This window comes from Phaseolus vulgaris, chromosome 9 (genome assembly GCF_051622355.1).
Source record: "Phaseolus vulgaris cultivar YP4 chromosome 9, ASM5162235v1, whole genome shotgun sequence".
In the NCBI taxonomy this organism is placed as follows: domain Eukaryota; kingdom Viridiplantae; phylum Streptophyta; class Magnoliopsida; order Fabales; family Fabaceae; genus Phaseolus; species Phaseolus vulgaris.
In genome coordinates this window covers 36,042,840-36,065,842 of record NC_143506.1, presented here as the reverse complement: position 1 = coordinate 36,065,842, position 23,003 = coordinate 36,042,840, and the positions used below count along the sequence as shown (strand labels likewise).

The window sequence follows — 23,003 nt, the reverse complement described above, 5'->3', positions numbered from 1 at the left end:
GGAAGACCTAAGACTCAACGTATTCGTAACAAAATTGATGATTCAATTCCAAATAAGCCAACAAAATGTTCATATTGTAGAACTGAATGTTACAATAGATTCAATTTCAAGTTTGATTATTAATTTTCTCATTTTCTTTACATATGTATTTATTCCTTCGTAAAAAATTATTTATCAAATTAATTTCAAATATTATATAACTTACAATTTTAATTATAATATATATTTATTTAAAAATAAGATTATTTTTTTTAAATATGATGTGAACAAAGTCGTGTTCACTTAGGACGACTTCAGGTTGACGTGGCAGAAGTCGTATCAATTTAGCACGACTTCAAGTTAAGGTGACAAAGTTATGCCAACTTGACATGACTTTTTTATCGTGCCAGACTTACACAAATTTATAATTTTTTAAAAGCTACCCTATTCTAGTAAAAGAAAAAAAAACGAATTGAATAATATCTAAATAATATGGAATTGAATTTTATTCCAGAGAATAAATATTAAAAAAAAAAAATCAAAACTTGTGTGAATTGTAAAGTTCAGATTTAGAAGAAAAAGAAGAAGTAGATGTTTAAAGTAAATAACAGTTGATTCCAGATTCATATCCTCTTTTCTTCAACCTTATATATAGCACTACCGCGTGAAAGCCTGCATTTTGAAGGGAAACAAAATTCAGAATAGGTATTTGTATTTGAAGTTTTGTTAGGAAAATTTGAAGAGAATAAAAGAAGGAAGAGAAAATTACAGAGAAAATGTTGCAGTGACCAGGATCAGCAAGGTGAGCCATCAAATTTTCAACGGGATCTGCCCCAACGTAAATAGCTTGGAACCAGAACCCTACAAATGCCAGCATCGCAAGTCTTCCATTCTTTATCTCCTTCGTTCTCAACACCATCACCGGCTCCGGTGACCCACGACCCCACATCATCGGGTCAAACCACAACCCACCCGGGTACCCAACATCGGGCTTCGGGGGCGTAATGTGAGGCACTTTGAGCTCAATGTCAACGCATCCTGGGTTAAGCATGTCGGCCCATCTTCGACCCTCGACCCAGCCCATCAGGCCCATTTGCACCACGAACAGGGTTGTATGGTCTGTAAAGTACTCTCGCGCGCCAGCATCGTACCAGTTGAAGTTCTCAACGTAACCAATTCTTTCCAGCAACTCCGGAATCAGAATTCCAAACACTGCAAGCATTGCCCATCTTCCATGCATCAGTTCTGCCTGAGCGAACCACTTTAGCAACTCTGGATCAGACCCTAACCACACACAAACACAACAACATCAGTTTTAGTTAAACACAACACAACACAGTACAACGTTGTGTAGTGTTACCTAATCCAAGAGGGTCAAAACCGAAATCACCAGGAAGACTGCAACAGACACAAAATTTAAGCAATTAAGTCAAATTAAGCAATTAAACACGCACTTAGCAGTTAAATTTTGATGTAGTAGTGTAATTACAAATTAAACTATGAATTGACTGCAAAAACTTTTGATATACCTGCCATCAAGCCACTCGGGTGGTGAACTACCAGGGAACCACAATGGCCTATCTGGAGGAAGAGGCTCACACACGGCTGAAACTCCTTTTGTTGCATTTGCAGTTGTTCTTCTGCTCAAACCCAGCCATGTACCTGTTCTTTCTGGCAAATTAACCTTTTGACGTATTTCTCTGCATCCAAAGAAAAATACAGAGAGAGTTAAGGAGAAACAGCAACAGAATGGTGGTTGAGACAAAAGGGAAAGACCTGTTTGGAAGAGTTGACAATGCGGTGGAGGAAAGTGCTAAAGCCATGAATGAGATGAGAGAAAGTGTTGTGTGGAATGAAACAATACACCAGAAGGGTCATGTGTTTTCAGAGGCTTTATCTGCTATATCCAGATGATGGATAAAATATGAAATGAGGTTCAATGGTATATGAAACCCACACGTGGCGTGTATATAGGAGTTTCGTGGTAAGTTAGATAATAAAATTATATTTTTTAGAGAAATATTTTATTATATTTTCTTTAAAAATGTTGGTAAAATAGTTTCAAAAATTAATTTATATATGTATCGGTATGGGCGAGACCGACCCTTGGTCTTCCTGACCGAGACTCACTTGGCTGTCTAAGACCTGGTTTACCTGACCGAGACTAGGAAAACCTGACTGAGACCTAAGATACTTGGCCGAGACGACGAAGCCGACAATTTACCTGATCGAGACCAGGGAAACCTGATCGAGACCAGGGAAACCTGGTCGAGACCTTAGAGACTTGGCCGAGATGACCGGGATCATGGAAACCTGGCCGACGGCCGACCCACATTACCGTTAATGCTCAAACCAAGGTCAGTGAAGTTAATCCGCCATTAAGAATTAGGTAATACAACCCTAAGCAAGATCCACTTCGATAAACAGACCCAACAAGGTAGGCCCATTAAAATAATATAAATAGCACGCATCCTAAGGAGAAATGTACGTCATTTATTACTATTCACTTACCAGAACATCATCACCCGCTTTACTGACTTGAACGTCGGAGTGCCTTCGCAGGTACCCCCACCATTCGGTATTCACCTGAGATCGAGTGCCGAAAGAGAAGCAAAAGGACGAGAAGAATCTCAGTTCATCACCCAGCAACCTGACCGACCGAAGAAAGGAGAAGAAGACTTCAATAGTTCTCTACGTCTCATCTCCCTGGTAGAAACAATATATTTAACATATTGAACCGCAAATCCGATTCCAGAATACGAACAATCTGTTGCATCAATTTGGCAAAGATTTCTAAAAACAAATTAACTCCCAAGAACGTGATATCGAGGGGATACTTAGAGTTTTTGAATTAGATTTAGAACTTATCTTCTCTTCCTCATTTTATTTAAAGATTTATCATATACTCATTTTACTTTGAGATTTGTTTTATAAACAGCTTGTATGTATTGAAATAACTTTGAATTATGACACCGGATTTTTATTCTAAGGTTTAGAATATAAATAACAGCATTGTTGCATAGACCAGTCAAACTTATAGTCCCTGAAACCATTAAGGCTTGGTAACTTCCTGGTGGGCCTTGAGTGAGTGATGCCACTATCAACGTCTTTTTTTGTCACCCCATAAACTAGTTTCTGGATTATGTAATCCAGAATACATTTGAAAAAAGACTTCCAGATTACATAATCTTGAAGCTAAATAAGACTTTCGGATTATGTAATCCGGAAAGTAATAATGCATCTAAAAAAAGGCTTCCGGATTACATAATCCAGAAGCTAATTATAAATTTGAAAAATGAATTTCGGATTATGTAATCCGAAATATTATAGAGAGACATTTTTGAAAATTCAAAAATTTATGGAGGTGAGAGAAGAAGGTATGGAGGTGCAGGAAGAAACAGTCCATCTTCCGAAAGTTGAACCTTCTCCTCAAGAATTGGGTGAGGTGTTGGGCTTAACATGGGTGGAGTAATGGGAGAGGGGTATTTTTTGGTGTGGAAAAGATGGGTTGGGTTGTTTGGTTAAGGCTTGGTAGAACTTGAAAAAGGGCGCAATTTCTTCCACCTCCATGTTTCTTTTTCGCACCTCCATACTTTTGGTGAAAAAGTCATATTTACTCTTAATGAAATTAAAAATTAAGTCTAAGTTCATGCACCCTCCATCATTTTCTTCCTTCTAGTGCAGACAGTATTTCAAATTTTAGAATTCAGAAGTCATACTGAATTGTAGAATTCAAAAGGCAACTTTGTATTCCAAATTCTAAAATTTAAAAGTTATAATGATTTCCAAATTGTAGATTTTGGATACAAAGTTAGCTTCCGAATTGTAAAACTTGGAAACCAACTTTGTATTCCGAATTCTATATTTTGGAAATCATTTCTAAATCCAAAAGATATAGAGATCCAGGAAAGAAATTGTCGAATAAGGGGTATGAGTAGCAATTATAGTTTTTGGTGGATGGGTCGCAAAAAGGTGTTGGCCCATTGGGGGAACATTTAAGAGCATATGAGGCATGAGGGAAATTTTTTATATTTTAATGAGAGAGTCATAGGGAGTGGCTTGAGGCGAACACATGGATGAGGTAGGACTCGTTAGTAACGTAGGTTGGGGTAGAAGTTGAATAAGGGGTGTGGGAAGCAGTTGAAGCTTTTGGTGGGTGGGTTGCGAAAAGAATTGGCCTAGTTGGGAGAATGTTTAAGAGCACATGAGGCATGAGGGAAAAAATTGATGTTTTAGGGAGAGAGTCAAGAGGAGTGGTTCAAGGAAAACAAATGGACAGGGTGGGAATGGATGGAAAGGTAGTTTGGGGTAGAAGTTATAAGGGTCGGAAAAGTGTGGGGTGTGTTCAAACAGTTCTTCTATGAATATTTTTAGAATACTCTTTTCTTTAATATCATTCAAGAAAATTTTGGATTGACTAGTATTCCACCAATAAACAAATCGAGATTTCAGACTTTTCTTAAATGTGAAAGAGATACACCTAAGCAAAAAGACTATAGATATAAGATATAGCAGGAAAATACTTTTCGGACTCAAGTTTAGCCAAACCTTCGTTGAGCAAAGTCAGCCCGGTTCCAACTTTAAACAAACAGGGTTAGGTATTGTCAATTCAAGTTGGGTCGTTATTGGCTTGTGATATCAAGTCAAGTTTACATTGAGTTCGGTCGTGTTTAATCGAGTTGGGCAGGACCTAGGTAAGACCAAGTCTAGTCAGGCTGAGTGTAGGTCGAGTCGTGTTGAGTCAGATCTAGGTCTAGATGAGATCAATATGGGTTGGGTCAGGTCAAACCAAGTCGAGTTGGGCTTATTTTTTGGTCTCGAAGACATTTCAGGCTAGGACCATGTCAAGTTAAGTTGAGTATCCATGTTAGGTTAAGTTGAGTCAACCTATTTCTAGGTCGAGCTGAGTCGGTATGACCCCACATTCATTAGAGTTGTGTTGGGTTTAGGTCGGGTCAAATTTGATCGATATTAGGTTAGATCGGGCCAAGATCAATTTGAGTCCAGTTGGGTCTAGGTTGAGTAGGACTCAGGAGAGATTAAGACAGACTTGATTAGGTCGGGTCAAATCTAGTTGGGTTTATGTCTGATCGATACACATATCAAATCGATTAGGTCAATCTAGTTGCACTGGAGAGTGGCTGATCACACCCCGACGATCAAGTTAGTGAGAGCTTACGAAAATAAGATAAGTATTCAATTTCATTCTAGTATTCAAAAATAACATACATTTACTTAGGGTCTCAAGCCCCTTTTATAGCTTACTCGTTTAACAACTTTCACTCACGACAATATAATCTCTACTAAAAGTATAAAATTAATAACAGAAAAACCACCTGCTAACGGACACCACTTATCTTCAAGTGCTAACAGCAGGAAAACATTCTTTTAACATGTGTACCATCATTATTCTCGGGTGCTCATCTTTTATTCTCAACAACTATTAATTAATATGTAACTAACATGTATTAATTAATATATAACTAACTTGCATATTATCACAAAAGATAAAATATCTCTTTATCTTCATAATAATATGATAACATATTTAAACAATAATAATTATATCTTTCATATTCAGAATAATATGATAACATATTTAAAAAATAATAATTATATCTTTCATCTTCAAAATAATATGATAACAGATTTAAACAATAACAATTCTATTTTTCATCTTCAGAATAATATGATAACGGATTTAAACAATAATAATTATATCTTTCATGTTCAGAATAATATGATAACAGATTTAAACAATAATAATTATATCTTTCATGTTCAGAATAATATGATAACAGATTTAAACAATGATAATTATATCTTTCATGTTCAGAATAATATCATAACAGATTTAAACAATAACAATTATATCTTTTATCTTCAGAATAATATGATATCAGATAAAATATTTCTTTAACTTTTATTTTAACTACCTTTTATGGACTGACCAACATCTGAACGGAGCTCACGACCCATTTTTTGGACCCAAATACCGAACTGACCTCTCCCAAATACCTAAATCGAGGTCTCGAACATTTTGTGCAATACAGGTTATAATATTGATTTGTGTCATTTACATCTTTAACCATTAACGGCGGACAAAACTTCTTAATACCATTAAAACTAATAAGATAGAAATAGGATAATTGATTCACTTTTAAAATATAAAGGACTTTATTGAACTTTAAAAAAAAATATTAAGATGAAATTAAATATTTTAATTTAAAAAGTAGAAGCAAAAGGAAAAGTATTAGTAAGCCGATTAAATAATAACCATATGCAATTAAAATAAGAATTGTACAGTTGACTTCTCACTTAAATATAATTGCAGGAAATAAAATTTAAACAACAATTACTACAATTAAAATTGTGAATGATAAATAAGTTTTTCAATCACTTTAGCAACTTCCTTCCATCACTTTCAAATTTGTATTCGTTTTACCAAGTTCTATTTTTTTATGTTCATCTTCAATACTCATTTTCAATTATCTTTTTCACATCACCCAAATTAATCGTTAATGATGAAACTCCAAATGGAAAAGAGATTAATTTAAATTTGTTTTTCTTTTCAATATATATATATATATATATATTTAAATTTTAGGAGTCTTCCATGATAATATTATTTTTTTTACTATTTTTTCTCACATTAACAATGGAATGAGATATTACTCTTAATGGTCACATTTCATTAAACACTATTCTAAACACAATTAACAAGATGAATTTTTCCACACAAATTGGTACCCATTATAAAGAAATAACTTCAACATTAGATGTAGATTCTACAAAAAGAGCTTAAGTGGGTTGCAATTCTTTTTCTTCCTATCCACCATATGTTAGGTTAACAAAGTAGATGGAAACATTTTTTAGAAGAAAAAACTCGTTAACAATCACATCTATGTCATAAACATAATTTTCTTACAAAGATTTAGATGTTTTTTAGAGCTTAGGAATACATGGTGTAAATGTTCTAAATAATTATACATGTGAGAGATGTACTAAAGTTCAAGTGTAATTTATTCTATACTAGTTATTAATTTTTAATTAGTGATTATAAATATATTTTATGTTGTATATTAAACTCACCTTCCAAGAATTAAATCTTCAAAAAAAAGTGTTTAACTTGTAAAAATGTATCTAATATTAATCGGTCTCGATCACATGACGTAAATAAATTGCTTTCTAAGAAAACCAAGTTGCTTTGTCACTTTCACCATTATAACATCGAAATTTTTGTATAATCTTAACAAGTGTCTTATTCATAACATGTTGCAAGAAAACTCTTTTATTTAAGATTGTATATTCAGCATATTTATTTTAGTGGTTCCAACGATTACATGATGTAAAACTCGAATTTGACTTTCTAAATAAAATAATTTGCATTTCTTACGAATTAGACATACACGAATTTGGTGAACTAACCTGCATGAAAATGTGTTGGGACGAACTTCTCCAACATCCTCTACCTAGAAAATGGAGAAGATAATGGTTTTTAATATTATTATTTTTTTCTTTACTTTATGAACAAATTTATATAACTTAGAATAGTTTGATTAAAACTAACCCTATAGAGTATTTATTTCTAAATAAATTTGGATTATGATTTCTCCTTCATAGTTATATATTTTGTTTAACCATTTAATATATAATTTTTTATGGTAGAATTTCATCCCGTTACTTCCATAATTTTTTGCCAATCGTCAATTAAAGTTTTTATTTCTCAAAATTAAACATTTTTTTTATAAAAAAGTTAATAGTTTTTAACTTATTTACTATAACAAAAATCATTAAATAACAACTAAATTTAGAGAAAAAAAAATTAATTTAATATAAATTTTTATTATTATTAATAAAAATTATAAAATAATTTTTAAATTGATATTTAAATTAGTTATCAAAATTTTAACTATTAATATTTTAGATTTTAATTTAGTTTCTAAAATATTAACAAGAACTAATTTAGAATACTTAATAACTAAAACTTGATTATTAATGGTTAAATATTAATTTAAAAAATACTTTATAAATTTTGATGATAATTTTTTTGTTTATTAAATTATCTCTAATTTAGTTCATATATTAAAATACAATACAAAAATAAATAAATGATTAAATATTAATTTAAAAATTACTTATAATTTTTTATTGATAATAAAAATTACTTTAAATACTAATGATTTTTTTAGTTTATTAAATTATGTCTAATTTATTTCATATAATAATTAACTAGTTTGATCTCTAATGTTAGTATTTATTGAATGGTTGTTGTGATTGTTAATAAGATATCTAATTGACATATAACAAGTGTTAATCCTAGTCATTAATATTCTAAAATAAATAAATACAGGTACTATGATCATTAAAATGTGTGAACATTTTCTATTAACCATAAAATAATTGTCATGAATATTTTACCTGAATAAATAATCAACACTATTATCATTAACATATTAATTGTGAAGCATAAAATGGTTTAATTTTAAAAAGAGAATGTACAGTTATTATTTTTTATAACCGTATGTATTATCTTATTGTTTGACAACGAGGAACTCCAAATCCTGAAGCAGCAAATTGCAATTGTTGTATCATTGTCCTAGGAAACACATATCTTTCGGTTTCAGTTGCAGTTGTTCTATCACTTATCACTGTGCTTGGCTTTGAATGCACTTCATATATCATCACCCAATTCTGACTACTACAACCAAAAAACCAACCCACGTAAGTAACGCAACGCAACCCCACTTCCTTATTCAAAGCGAACGACAGTTTTCCAAGCAACCCACGTAACGTAACCAGTTCCCAACAATGGTGGAGAATTCAGGGGTGCTCGGCTGGTTCCTCCTCAACCCCAAAACGCCACCTTTCGCTTCCCACAAGACCCTCTTCGCGTTCCTCTGGCTGGCGGCGCTGACCTCGCTTTTCGTGTGGCAGAGGAACACGATCAGCGGGTTTCTGGTGCTGGGTGGTGTTCCGGTGCAGCCGCCGCCGAAGCTGCGGCCGGTGGTTTTCTGTTTGACTGAGTTTGGTGGGGTCGGTGACGGCGTTACTCTCAACACTGAGGCGTTTGAGAGAGGCGTTAGAGCCATCTCCAAGTTGGGGAATAAGGGTGGCGGCCAACTCAGTGTGCCACCTGGACGTTGGCTCACTGCACCCTTCAACCTCACCAGTCACATGACTCTTTTTCTTGCTCGTGATGCTGTTATACTTGCAATTCAGGTGGGTTTTTTTGTTCTTTTTCTTTCAAATCTGAATTCAATAGTACTAGTATAACCTTGATATAATGATAACGACACTGAAATGGTTTTGTACTGGTTAAAGATCAAGGTAAATTCTACTTGGTATTGATGGAAAGAGTTAATCCGCGTGATGTAATGTGTTTCGAACTAGTTTGTGTCTGAAAAAGAAGAACTATATCATAAATGTCCACCTATTTTGTGGTGGATTGAGGACTGAAAAGGAGAAAACAAAACAAAAATAGACAGAAATTGATAAAAAAAAAAAAGGGAAGAGAGGTGGGAAAAAATAAGCTGAAAATGAAATAGAAAAGAAAGTCAGTATTCACTTGTAATTTTACCATAAAAGCTGTTGCGATGACTAAGGTATTTTACCATAATATACATTCTGCTGTATTTTATCATTGACCTTTTCAGTCCTACTGTTCCTCACTCACTTGATTAAACTAAAACTTTTTTTACTTACTTTTTATATTTGTGATCTTGTGTGATGATTTGCAGGACGAAAAGTATTGGCCACTGATGCCTGCATTGCCTTCTTATGGGTATGGAAGGGAGCATCCTGGGCCTCGATATACCAGTTTGATTCATGGCCAAAATCTTAGAGATGTTGTCATAACAGGTCAGGATAAAAAAGTCATCATCTTCTCTTGAGGACAAGATTTATACGTAGTATCAAAATATAACCTAATTGTTATATGTTAAAGAGAAGAAGGAAATTAAAAAGATTGTCAATTAAACCCTTGATGTTAGAGTCTCAAAGAAAATAATGCTGTTCAACTTTTTGTGATACCAAATAGTTTGAAGGTTTTAGCTAATGGAGCACTGTATTTTATAAATTCTGCTTTTGGACAGAATAGGTTACCAATGTAGGTGAGTTTTCAAGTTTGTCTATTTATATGAATCTACACTGTTTAGATATATAGTGGGAAACCAGTTTTAGTGTTTTTAACATATCCTTTTATTTTTAAACTTCCTCGTGTGGTATTGATCTACCCAATTGTTTAGTATCACCACTCTTCATGAATCAGAAACTGATGGTTTGATCAACCATCCCAATTGCCATATTTTAGGCCGCTACAAGTATGTCAGTAAGTAAAGGTCGTTTGTTTATTTGAAGTTAACTTGTACACATTGCATAAACTATGTAGAGCTGCTCACAGAACTTGTAATTAAGGTGAACTAATTAGGAGCCTGACATGATCAGGATAAACAAAATTGACTGCCACAGTACTGATCCCTTTTACTTTTCTTTGTGCAATATTTGCTCTCTATGTTTCATCTTCTTTACAGGGCATAATGGTACCATAAATGGGCAGGGACAAACATGGTGGACAAAATATCGCCAAAAGCTTCTGAACCACACTAGGGGGCCACTTGTTCAGATATTATGGTCTAGTAACATTGTGATATCAAATATTACTTTGCGTGACTCTCCTTTTTGGACACTTCATCCATATGACTGCAAAAATGTTACAGTGAAAAACGTTACCATATTGGCTCCTGTATATCATGCTCCAAATACCGATGGCATAGATCCTGGCAAGTGTCTTCTACTAAAAGCTACAACATATTTCATATCTTAATATATGATGTGCTGGTTATTTCTATATCCTCTCCATTAATTTACTTATGTAATGTTCATGATGGGAGAGGCTTTCATATTGAGAGCTTCAAAATAAACGAAGTTTAAAGAGGTTACATGATCTGGCTTACTATCTTTTCATCTGTTAATACATCATCTGGCAAATGGTCCAGTTACCATGACAAAATATTATCTGGAATGCTCTCTGGATTATATGTGTTTGATTACATGTTCAGTTTGTTATTGTAGTATGAATAATTTTCAGAAGTCTAAGTTTCTATAATATGAACAGATTCTTGTGAAGATATGTTGATAGAGGACTGTTACATAAGTGTGGGAGATGATGCAATTGCAATAAAAAGTGGATGGGATCAATATGGAATTACTTATGGAAGACCTTCCAGGAATATAGTGATTCGAAACCTTGTTGTTCGCTCTAATGTCAGGTGAAGTGAATTCCTAACTCGAGCCACTTGTACTTGTTGTATGTCTCAAAAATTGGCTTTCCCTGCCTTTTACCATTCTGTATTTCTCCGTAAACAGAGAAAACATAGTTACAGTAATTAATGACAGATATTCTAGTTCCTGATTTATACAACCTAAATCAGGAATACTATAAACAGATCCTAATCTATGCAAAACAAATGCGAAACAGCATATCTTCTGATTAACACTTGTTGCATGTCATTCAGCATCTTATTGATCATGCTTGCTCACAGGCTGCAGCCATATATTGCTTTATCTTTATTTGTATCTTAGATTGCTGATTAAGAAACGTATCACATGTTAAATGACCTGATGTGCTCATACACTTCAACTTTTGTGGATCTTTCTTCTAACTTCTCTTAAAACTGTTACATAAATTGATTTAACTAATGAAGAAACTTTATGTTAACATTTATAGTTAACTGTCCTTTTGGAAAAATCAATCCCAACTTAACAACTGCATATTCATTACAGTCTTCTCATGTGCTAAGGTCTTCACAGTTAAATACTAATTAACTTGGGACAATTCTGTGTGAAATGCAACAGTGCTGGCATCTCAATAGGCAGTGAGATGTCTGGTGGGGTATCCAACGTGCTGGTGGAGAACGTCCTCGTATGGGAATCAAGACGTGCCATGAGAATCAAGACTGCACCAGGAAGAGGTGGATATGTGCGCCAAATAACTTACAGGAACCTAGTTTTCAAAAACGTGCGTGTTGGAATTGTGATAAAGACAGATTACAACGAGCACCCTGGTGGTGGATACGATCCCAAAGCACTTCCAATTCTCAGAGACATAAGCTTCATCAATATCCGTGGGCAAGGAGTTCGTGTGCCAGTTCGAATCCAAGGCAGTGAACAGATTCCAATAAGAAATGTGACATTCGAGGACATGAAGGTTGGCATAACCTACAAGAAGAAGCATATCTTCCAGTGTGCCTTTGTGCAAGGTCAGGTAATAGGGACCATCTCTCCTGCTCCATGTGACAACTTTGATCGGTACAATGAGCAAGGGCAGCTTGTTAAGCATGCTGCTTCACAGAATGTGACAGACATAGATTATGAAATTTGAGGTTTTCTTGTGTTCCAAACTCAATTGATGTCACGGGTTGGAAGCAGTGAGATGTGCGTGCGTGTGTATATAAAGGGTGTGTTCAATGAAAGCATGAGAGGAAGGAAGTTATCTTGTTCATGCATGACCAAGATTGTTAGTTACCTTTCTTAGGTCATGAGTTGTAAATAGGGAAATTTTTCAGATGCTTACATAAATTTTCCAGAATTACACAACCCATAAGCTGCGTGCTCATCTTTGAGGATTTATTGCTATCTTTCGGAGAGGGAGACAATAATGTGATATCAGTCTAGAATAGAATAAAGGAGCGATTTTGTTTTTATTTACGAAGTTACTTAGAAGTCAATATCCAGATATCTTGAAATAATGCCCAAATTTTTTTATTAAATATAAATTAATTTTAAAAATTAAAATAATTAGTTATTATTTTACTAGATTAAAGATTATTTTAAAACCTAAAAATATTATTAGTATGATTTTTGTTATTAGTAAAAAAATTATAAAATAGTTTTTAAATTATTATTTAATCATGTAGAATCTAATCATAATGTAGAATCTAAGATATTATTAATTAAAATATTAGTAGCTAATTTAGATATCATTTTATATTTTTTTTATAAATAATAAAAATCACTTTAGATATCAATACTTTTTTAGTCTTTAAAATAGTATTTAATTTAGTCAATATAATTATTTATTATTTTTTGTCTCTAAATCTGATTGTTATTTAATAATTTTATTGTAGTGATTATCGAAATTAGTTTTTTAAATGTCTTAAAATTGGAAAGACTAGAGAATGTATTTTACCCTCTTATTATGCTTATATTAATTCAATATTTTTGTGAAAAAGTTTAATTCATATCATAATTTCACTATACTTCATAATGTTCTATGAAATGCAAGTAATTATACTTTATTTACTGATGTTTTAATTTTATTTTGTCAAACTTTTTTATAGCAATAAAGAGGCGAAAGTTAAAATTTTGTTTATTTGGAAGGAAGGAGAGAGTGGAGAGTTTTTTGTTTATTATTATTTTAATTAAAGTGGCTATTAAAATTCACTTCAAAATGTAGAGAACAAATACTTCAAAATATATATATATATATATATATATATATTATCTTGATTTTGAATAAAGAAACAATGCATGTCACTTTTTTTTAATTCGAAGGAGCAGAAAAAGATAACAATTCGGGTGTTTGGTTTGGACCCTTACATGTCAATGAATAAAAGGCTTTTTCTTCTTGCACCTCATAGTTTCTAAACAAAATACCTATGTCTTATGCAGTGATTAAATACTTTTGAAGAATATTTTTTAAAAATACCCACCTCATTTACATACCTCTATAGTTTTTTCCTCACACGAGTATTCATTTAACCTCTGAATAAATGTTGTTTCTTTCAATAAATGTTTTGTTATATTATGTTGGTTTATGATGATGGCTTACCAAAAACTAATTTAGTCTTTAAAAAAACAATTATTTCATTTTTATTTATTTTTTATAAGTGTTTATGAATAGTATATAATACATAGTGAAGTAGTTTTTCTTACTATATATGATTCATGTTCTTTAAACGTGATATTAATTTTAGTGTCAAATTTGACAAAATGTTTTTCTTTCCAAAATCTCATAACTAAGCCTTACTTGCATATCTTTAACTACATACCTAACAAATTCAACAAGCCATCATGAAAACTATATAAAATCAGATGAAAAATATATAAAAATAATATAAAAAAAACAAATTGTAATCTCTAACGGGTTAGATATATACTCTCTCATTTCACCAACCAGTCGAAAATTTGCTAAAAATACTAATTTTGACCAAATCATGTATAAAACACAGACAATACTTTTATGTTTCATAAACAATTGTAAAAAATTCAAATATGTTAAATTTAAACTATTTTATTTATTTAAGATAATTTAAATTTATTGAATTTTTATTTTCTATTTAGATTTAGTGTTTTAATTACTACCTGATAGAAAAATGACCACTTCAATAATGTAAATATCAATAAAAAAAATAATCACTACAAATTGCAACCAAAAAAAATTGTTATTTTATCAAAAAATAAATTCATCGACATATAAGAAAATTCTAACTTAAATAAAAAAATAGTTTAGATCTATATCGATAGAGAAATAATCGTTAATTAAAAAATAATTCATATCAAAATGTCGGCAAAAGTCTCTCACTTTTAACCAAAAATAATCTCATTAACATTTGATTAAAAAAAAGTCACAACTAAAATCATTAAAAATATAGATTTATCATGTTCATGAAGAAAAGCGTAATTAATATTGATCAATAAATAACCTTATTCTCCCATGTGATTGATGTTGGTGGAAAACTAACACGAATTATATGAGTTACAAATCATATTTATTAATGTTAATCGAAAACATTTGTGTTTGACTATGTAAGCTAATTAATAAGTAACACTCACGTCCATCAGCGAAAAAAACAACTTAATAATAATCAAGTAATTTGAAAGAAACTTTTATTGGTATCAATAAAACATAAAGATGAAGATAAGTCCATGAATTATTGAACTTGACCAAGTCAATTATGTCTTAACCAAAGTCGAGTTAAGCTGAAAAAATACAAAAAAAAAATCAAATTCTTACTTCTACTCAGATAAAATTTTACATTTTTCTACTTTGAATAATTAAAGTATTCTCATAAATTTCTAAAATTTTAATTTTTTATTTAAACAACATATTTTTTTTAAATTAGGAAAACATAAGTGCATAGTGTATGGTTTATTCTGGTGTGTTCGAAAGCAGGGGAGTAGTTGAGTGAGAGTTATTATGATTGGTTTTGGAGATAAGATTTAAAGAAGGTTTTGATGTAGCATGTGCGAAATGTCAAGAGATGATAATTGGCACGTGATGGAAATCGCAATGCTGATTGAAACTACAGCGTTTGACTTTGTTGCCTTCTGGTTGTGGCTGCCAACGCCTAAGGAAACCCTACTTACACGCCAACCAATCCTTTCTTTTTTTGGAGTTGACCTAATTCAATTCAATTTGGATTTTTCACCAAAACTTGTTCCTTTTTCTTTCTACACAGCCATGCAGTGGACTCAGTCCATTTCCAGATAACCTATTAGTTTTCCTCTTATAGCCTTTAACCCCACCTTCTCAATTATACACAAATTCTAAATTATTTTCTCTGTAAATTCAGATTTCTAATTTATGGACAGGTTTCACCATTTTATTTTTAATACTAGTATACTGTCATATCATAAAAATAATTATTAATTTTAAATATAAAACAATTTGTCAAATATGGAAAGTAAGTTTATTATTATTTTTTTATTAACAAAGAATAAATAACCAATTTTATGTATAACACTTATTCATGCAAAAGATTAGTTATCAAAAACATGCAAAAAAAAATGTGTTTACTAATAAAAAATAATTAGTTCAGACGGCTCTGGTTGCTGAGTTTTATGGGGTTATACATGCTATGGAGGAAGCTCAAAAGATGAGGCTTACTAATGTCTGACTGGAATGTGATTCTGCTTTGGTTTGTGCTGCGTTTAATGCTAGGACAAATGTTCCTTGGATGCTTCGTAATCGATGGAATGTTTGTCTTAATTACTGTGGGAAAATTAGGTTTACAGTTACTCATATTTTTCGTAAAGGAAATGCGTGTGCTGATAAGTTGGCTAATTTAGGATTTTTTCATAGAGAATCTTTTCTTTGGTATAATAGGCTTCCACCTTGTCTGTTCTTAAAATTCTTTATGAATAGGTATAGTCTACCTATGTATCGTTTTTGTTAACATATGAGTTTTGGTCTAGTCCCCCCGTATTTTTGTATTTTTTTTTCTTTTGTTTAATAATACTTTTTTCATGTGATGGTAAATGATTGTTGTTACTTGAGGTGTCAGTCTAGCTGAGATCTTAAGTGGCATAATGATGCCTAACATGAAAGGCTTTATTTAAAAAAACATGAAAAAAATAAGTATTGACAATAAATTATTTAGAACACATATCATCACTTGAAGTCCACTCTAAGGAGGAATTTAACTAAGTTGGGACATGAATATATATGCAGATAGTTATTTAAAAATCGGCATAATCTTTTCTCTATAAATATAACAATTTCTTTTCTCTATAATTATAACTTGTAAAGTCTTAAGTGACCCGTAAATATATAAAAAGCTTTTATACACTATGTTCTCTAACAAATCAAATCAAATTAAATTATTACTAGCTATCATGTATCATGAAAAAACTAAATATTTTCACCTACTTTGTGATACTTTTCTTGTAAATCTTTCTGTTTTCTGACTTATTATTCTCTTGATGATGTTGAGTATGCTACCTTTTTTTCTTTAAACCCCTAAAATATCACAAATGTATGCATAAAGTCAACTTATTAGAATATGTGTAAAGAAATTTTATAGTACTTTTTATTAGTATGATACTCAATAAAAAAAAATATTATTGATAAAATTTATTCAAATTAACTATTGTTTTAACTAGAATTATTTTTTCCAAACTATTTGCCAAATTTTTAGACATTAAATAAAACTAATTTTAGAAACCAAAATAATTAATTACTATTTGACTAAATTAGAGATCATCTTACAAAAAAAAAGTATCTAAAGGTTTCTATTATTAATAAAAATTTATAAAATAGTTTTTAAATTGATATCTAAATATTAACTACCAAGGTTTTAGTTACTTATTACTTTATATTTTAAATTAGTCTCTATTAGTCTTTTAGTAACTAATTTAAAATATAAAATACTAGTAACTAAAACATTGGTAACTAATTTAGATACTAATTTAGAAACTATTTTATAAATTTTTTAATAATAGAAATCATTTTAGATACTAATAATTTTTTAGTCTCTAAAATAATATCTAATCTAATTAATATATTGGTTAATTATTTTTTATTTCTAAATTTAATTATTATTTAATGATTTTCTTATAGTATATAAAAAAGATATACAGAAACTATCTAATACCTTCTCCTAAAGCCCACGATGAGAGGAAGGGGAGTCCCTACACGAGCATGTATAAATATGATATAAACAAATCTTTGACGCTCAGTAACGCCCATAGAAATGCTACAGAAACTATGTTTCGTTTGTCACAAAGTTCTACCCCTACTGGTAATCAAAACACACATAAATCAACTTCATCATGATAGGTTTCCATACCACACATCGAGAACAAATGTAGCTTGACATCCTTACAGAAGAGTTCCTGCAATTGCGAAAAGGAAAGTCCCAAATTTCTTAAACTTAGATTAGATTGTGAAGCATATAAAGATACTATTATAAAGTAGATTTCTCAATATATTAGATGATAAAAATGACTTCATATAATATCTCAATAAGTTGTAACTACCTTAACTGTTCTCTCACTTGTAATTGTTCTATCATTTATAATTGTTATCAGTTATAATTGCTATCAGTTATAACTACTTCTATTAATATAAGTTATCTTTGTTTATTATCTTTTATCTTTTTATGTGTTATACAAATATAACACTCAATAATGTAAATCTCTACCAATTCTTGATTAATAAAAAATATATCATTTTCTTTATTTTCTTCTCTTATTTCTCTCATGTATAAAACAATTACAACCAATAAAACAGACTTACATTATTGAGAGTTATATTTATATAACACATAAAAAGATAAAAAAAAAATAACTGATATTGATAGAGCAGTTACGATTGATAACAACTATAATATGTAGCATAGATACGGATACGTAGAATCTCTAAAATGTAGGATACGGGGACACAGATCTATATATTATATAATTTTGAATCATATAAATTGAAAATAAATATTTATGTGCAAAAGTATGTTCCAGATTCTTTTGGGAGCAGGAAGATATTTTTCATGACTGGTTCAAAACAATTTGTTCTTATTTTTATAATCATAATAAAAATTTATACAATAAATTTGAGTTTTTAGAAAGTTATTGTATTTGTACCTTTTAAAATTTGTTAGAACCATGCTAGAATTTTCAAAAATCCAACAAATATTTTTTTGAATTGAACACTTCATCGATAATTATCCTACGAATGTCCGACGCAGATACGTGTGTCCGACACAGATACGCCATTTAAAAAGAAGTATCCGAGCCTTATAAATGATAGAGCAATTATAACTAATAAAACAATTACAACCGATAATAGTTATATCTGATAGAATAGTTCTAACTGATAATTTAAAATATTATATAAAATATTTTTATCCTCTAATAAAATGCAAGTAAATCAGATCTAAACTTACAAGACCCGCCATCACACACCCCATCCCATTAGTTGATACGGAGATGTTGTTGCTTAATTATAAGAAACATGGTTTAACAGAAAATATAATTGAAACAAATGACGCGTAGTTGTTTGACAATTTCTTAACATAAATCACGCATGCATGTACTATTGGAGTAATGAATGATTATTCATAGCACTTCTTCTCAAGAACCTCTTTAATTCATGTCCGCATCTTTTATCATATATTTTTTTTTATTTCTATACCGACCTCACGATAATTTTCTAACACTTTATTTTGTTAGATTTTACACTATTGCTCAATATAAAAAATATCAATATAGAATGACTTTTAAGAATTCTTTTATGAAAATAGCTTTTAAACTAGTTATTATATATAACTTATCTATCATGTATGGTTATTTTAAAAAAGTCACGTCAGATATCCCTCTATATATATTTGAAATGTTTATTATAATATCTAAATTTTGTGAAGGTGACGCCAAACTATATACTTAATCCGCTGCAGCAACTTGTAGCAGCAATTGTTTTAAGTAGTAGGTTTGACTTGTTCATTTACAGATGTAGTAGGGAAAACTCTCAATTTTTAATTCTGTTTCCTTTTCACATTTTAAGTAATTAAATTGTTTTTAATGGCGTTTAAATTGAATATATCCAGAGTTAATTATATCCAAATAAAATAAATAAAACACATATAACAAATGGATATGCTAAAAGTAAAGGATTTTCTTAAGTTTAAAAGCAAAAATCACAACAAGTAAGAAGATAAACATTTATAACTAATAAATAAAGAAGAAATAAATTGCTCTTTAACTTAAATATTTTGTAGAAAATTTGTTTTGGAGTTATTATTTATTTGGGTATATTTAAAATTCTCGCACTATTTAAGAATAGTTTTTTTTTTCATGTTAACTACCAATTATTTAGTTTCTAAATTTGGTAGCAAAAATCTTGGTTGCTAATTAGATACCAATTTAGAAACCATTTAATAATAATAAAAAATAATTTAGAAATCATTTTTTTAATCTCTAAAATAGTCTCTAATTTAGTCATTATAGCAACTAATTATTTTTTGTTTCTAAAAATTGGTTTTTATTTCATGATTTTTTTGTAGTGAACAATCATTTGTTATCACATGAAAAACGTATTATTAAAAAAAGAAAAAAAAAATACAAAAATATGAGAGGACTATACCAAAACTCATATGTTAACAAAAACGATACATAGGTAGACTATACATATTAATAAAAAAATCTAAAAACAGACTAGATGAAAACTTATTATATCAATGAAAGAATTCTCTATGAATAAATTCTAAATTAGCCAACTTATCAGCACACGCATTCCCTTCACGAAAAATATGAGTAACCCTAAACCTAATTTTTCCACAGTAATTAAGACAAGTATTTCATCGATTACGAAGCATCCAATGAACATTTGTCCTAGCCGTAAACGTAGTACAAACCAAGGCAAAGTCACCTTCCAGTCAAAAATTAGTAAGTCCCAACTTTTGAGCTTCCTCCAAAGCATATATAACTCCATAAAATTCGGCAACCAAAACAGTTTGGACGTCAAGAAAAACACATAAAGCTCCAATAAACTTCCCCATACTCCCACGAAAAATATCTCCACAAGTGATAAGACCTGGATAACCCCTAGCAGCCCCATCAGTGTTAATTTTAACTCAGCCTAGTGAAGGAAACTCCCATTTAACAGGAAAAGGACGAAAAACTTTACCCGTACAAGTATTAATACCAAAAAACTTAATCACGCTGAAATCCATCATATCATTCTTCATTGAAACTTTAAACGATTTTCCCACTAGACAAGTGTTGGAGATCCCACATCGACTAGAGATGAGAGCCTTTCATAGTATATAAGTGGGTGCAAACCTCACCCCATTGAGCCGGTTTTATGGGGTTGAGTTAGGCTTAAAGTCCACTTCGTAACATGGTATCAGAGCACCTTGGATAGTGGCTTGCCTAGGGACCCCAACACTTTATCTCTCCCTATTTCTAACGCATATAATTCTGCTTTTGATTTTTTTTCTGATACTGCACCTCCTGCCGAGCCGTGTGCCTCTACTCCTGCACCCAATACTGCCCCTCCACCAGCCTTATTATCCTCTGATCTTCCGGCAAATAATGTCTCTGCTCCTGTATCCAACACTGCACCTCCACCAACTTCATCACCTCTTGCACCTCCATGAAGCACCTCACCCCAATTTCCAAGAAGATCAACTCGTCCTCACCGACAACCTGCCTATCTTGCCGATTTCCACACAGCAACCAACATTGTAAGTAGTAGATATCCTATTCATAATTACTTGTCTTACAATTCCTTATCTTCTAATTTTAGAAATATTATTTCCTCTATCAATTCTCATCCTGAACCTCGCACCTATACCGAAGCCTCCAAACATGCTTCTTGGCAATCTGCCATGCAAGCTGAGCTTCAAGCTCTTGCTGCTAACAATACTTGGCAACTTACCCCTCTCCCTCCAGGAAAGAAAACTATTGGTTGTAAATGGGTATATAAAATTAAATATCATTCTGATGGCACTGTTGAGCGCCATAAAGCTAGAGTTGTTGCCAAAGGGTTCACCCAACTTGAAGGACTTGATTTCTTAGACACTTTTGCACATGTTGCTAAACTCACTACCGTCCGCCTTCTCCTTGTTGTTGCCACTACCAAAAATTGGGTTTTAAAACAACTTGATGTCAATAATGCCTTTCTTCACGGTGATCTCCATGAAGAGGTATACATGACACCCCCCCCCCCCCCCACCTGGTCTCTCTCTTCCTTCTCCCCAGCATGTTTGCAAGCTTCAACGGTCTTTGTATGGTCTTCGTCAAGCTGGTCGTCAATGGTACGCAAAACTTTCTACTTTTTTTTTATCAAATAATTACTCTATCTCTGTTGCTGACCACTCTCTTTTTCTTAAATATAATAATGATAAACTCAGTGTTATTCTTGTTTATGTTGATGACTTGGTCTTAACTGGTGATGACACGGAGGAAATCAATACAATTACTGCATCCCTTCACCATCACTTCAAGATCAAAAATTTAGGTAATCTCACCTACTTTTTGGGACTGGAAATTGCTCGCAATAGTACTGGTCTTCATTTAAGTCAACGCAAGTATACTCTTGATCTCCTTCAAGAAACTGGCATGCTTGACTCTGCACCTGTGGCCACTCCTATGACTCATACCTCCCGTCTCTCTCCCGACCAAGGCTCACCTCTCGATGCTGATGCCACTTCCCAATACAAAAGACTACTTGGACGTCTCATTTACTTAACCAACACGCGACCAGACATCGCCTTCGTTGTCCACAATTTAAGCCAATTCATATATGCACCCACAACTCATCATCAGCAAGCTGTCTCCCGTCTTTTTCGTTACCTCAAGGGCACCCCTAGTGAAGGACTATATTTTTCTCACACTAGTTCACTTCACCTTTGTGGTTTTAGTGACTCTGACTGGGCAACATGCCCTACCACACGCAAATCTGTCACTGGATATTCCATCTACTTAGGAGACTCCCTAATATCATGGAAATCAAAAAAGCAGCCAACTATCTCCCGCAGCTCCTCTGAAGCCGAGTATAGAGCACTTGCCACCACCACATGTGAGCTACAATGGTTGTCTTACCTCCTTCAGGATTTACATCTTCCTCTCTCCCAGCTTGCAACCCTGTACTGTGACAACAAATCTGCCCTTCAAATAGCTTCCAATCAAGTTTTTCATGAACGAACCAAGCACATCGAAATTGATTGTCACCTAGTTCGTGAAAAACTTAACTCTGGTCTCCTCAAATTGCTGCCCATTACTTCTGCAATGCAAGTTGCTGACATATTCACCAAGCCCCTTGCTTCCGCACAGTTCTCTACTCTCAAATCCAAGCTGGGCCTGACAAATATCTACTCCCCAGCTTGAGGGGGGGTGTTAACATATTTAATTTTCCATTTTAAATTATTGGATTTTGTTTGTTAGACCTCAACCTTATGAGCCGGTTTTATGGGGTTGAGTTAGGCTTAAAGTCCACTTCTTAATATGATATCAGAGCCATTTTCGAGCCTATCCTAGCGAGTATTTGTTGGGCCTATTGTGCCACCCGCTATCGGGCTGCTATCGGACCACCCATAATATATAGTCCCACGCACGAGCTTCTATCTATCACTCTCGGCGTGAGGGGTGTGTGTTGGAGATCCCACATCGACTAGAGATGAGAGCCTTTCATAGTATATAAGTGAGTGCAAACCTCACCCCATTGAGTCAGTTTTATGGGGTTGAGTTAGGCTTAAAGTCCACTTCGTAACATGGTATCAGAGCCATTTCGAGCCTATCCTAGCGAG

The 23,003-nt window shown here is 32.2% G+C and overlaps 2 protein-coding genes across 2 annotated transcripts; one reads left to right on the top strand and one right to left on the bottom strand.

The window, feature by feature from the left end:
- Positions 1-524: 524 nt before the first annotated feature.
- LHCA6 (PSI type II chlorophyll a/b-binding protein (Lhca2*1)) lies at positions 525-1,907 on the bottom strand. The gene is made up of 5 exons (XM_068625470.2): positions 1,756-1,907; positions 1,509-1,679; positions 1,340-1,377; positions 749-1,263; positions 525-651 (listed from the first exon to the last, which is right to left on the bottom strand). Exons 1-5 carry the CDS (start codon positions 1,800-1,802, stop codon positions 637-639), a joined length of 786 nt encoding a protein of 261 aa, XP_068481571.1. The 5' UTR covers positions 1,803-1,907; the 3' UTR covers positions 525-636.
- A 6,615-nt stretch (positions 1,908-8,522) lies between these two features.
- On the top strand, positions 8,523-12,683 carry LOC137821055 (putative polygalacturonase). Its single transcript, XM_068625469.2, has 5 exons — positions 8,523-9,201; positions 9,720-9,840; positions 10,512-10,760; positions 11,096-11,249; positions 11,836-12,683. The coding sequence occupies exons 1-5, from the start codon at positions 8,791-8,793 to the stop codon at positions 12,359-12,361; spliced, it is 1,461 nt and encodes a 486-aa protein (XP_068481570.1). The 5' UTR covers positions 8,523-8,790; the 3' UTR covers positions 12,362-12,683.
- Positions 12,684-23,003: the final 10,320 nt, after the last annotated feature.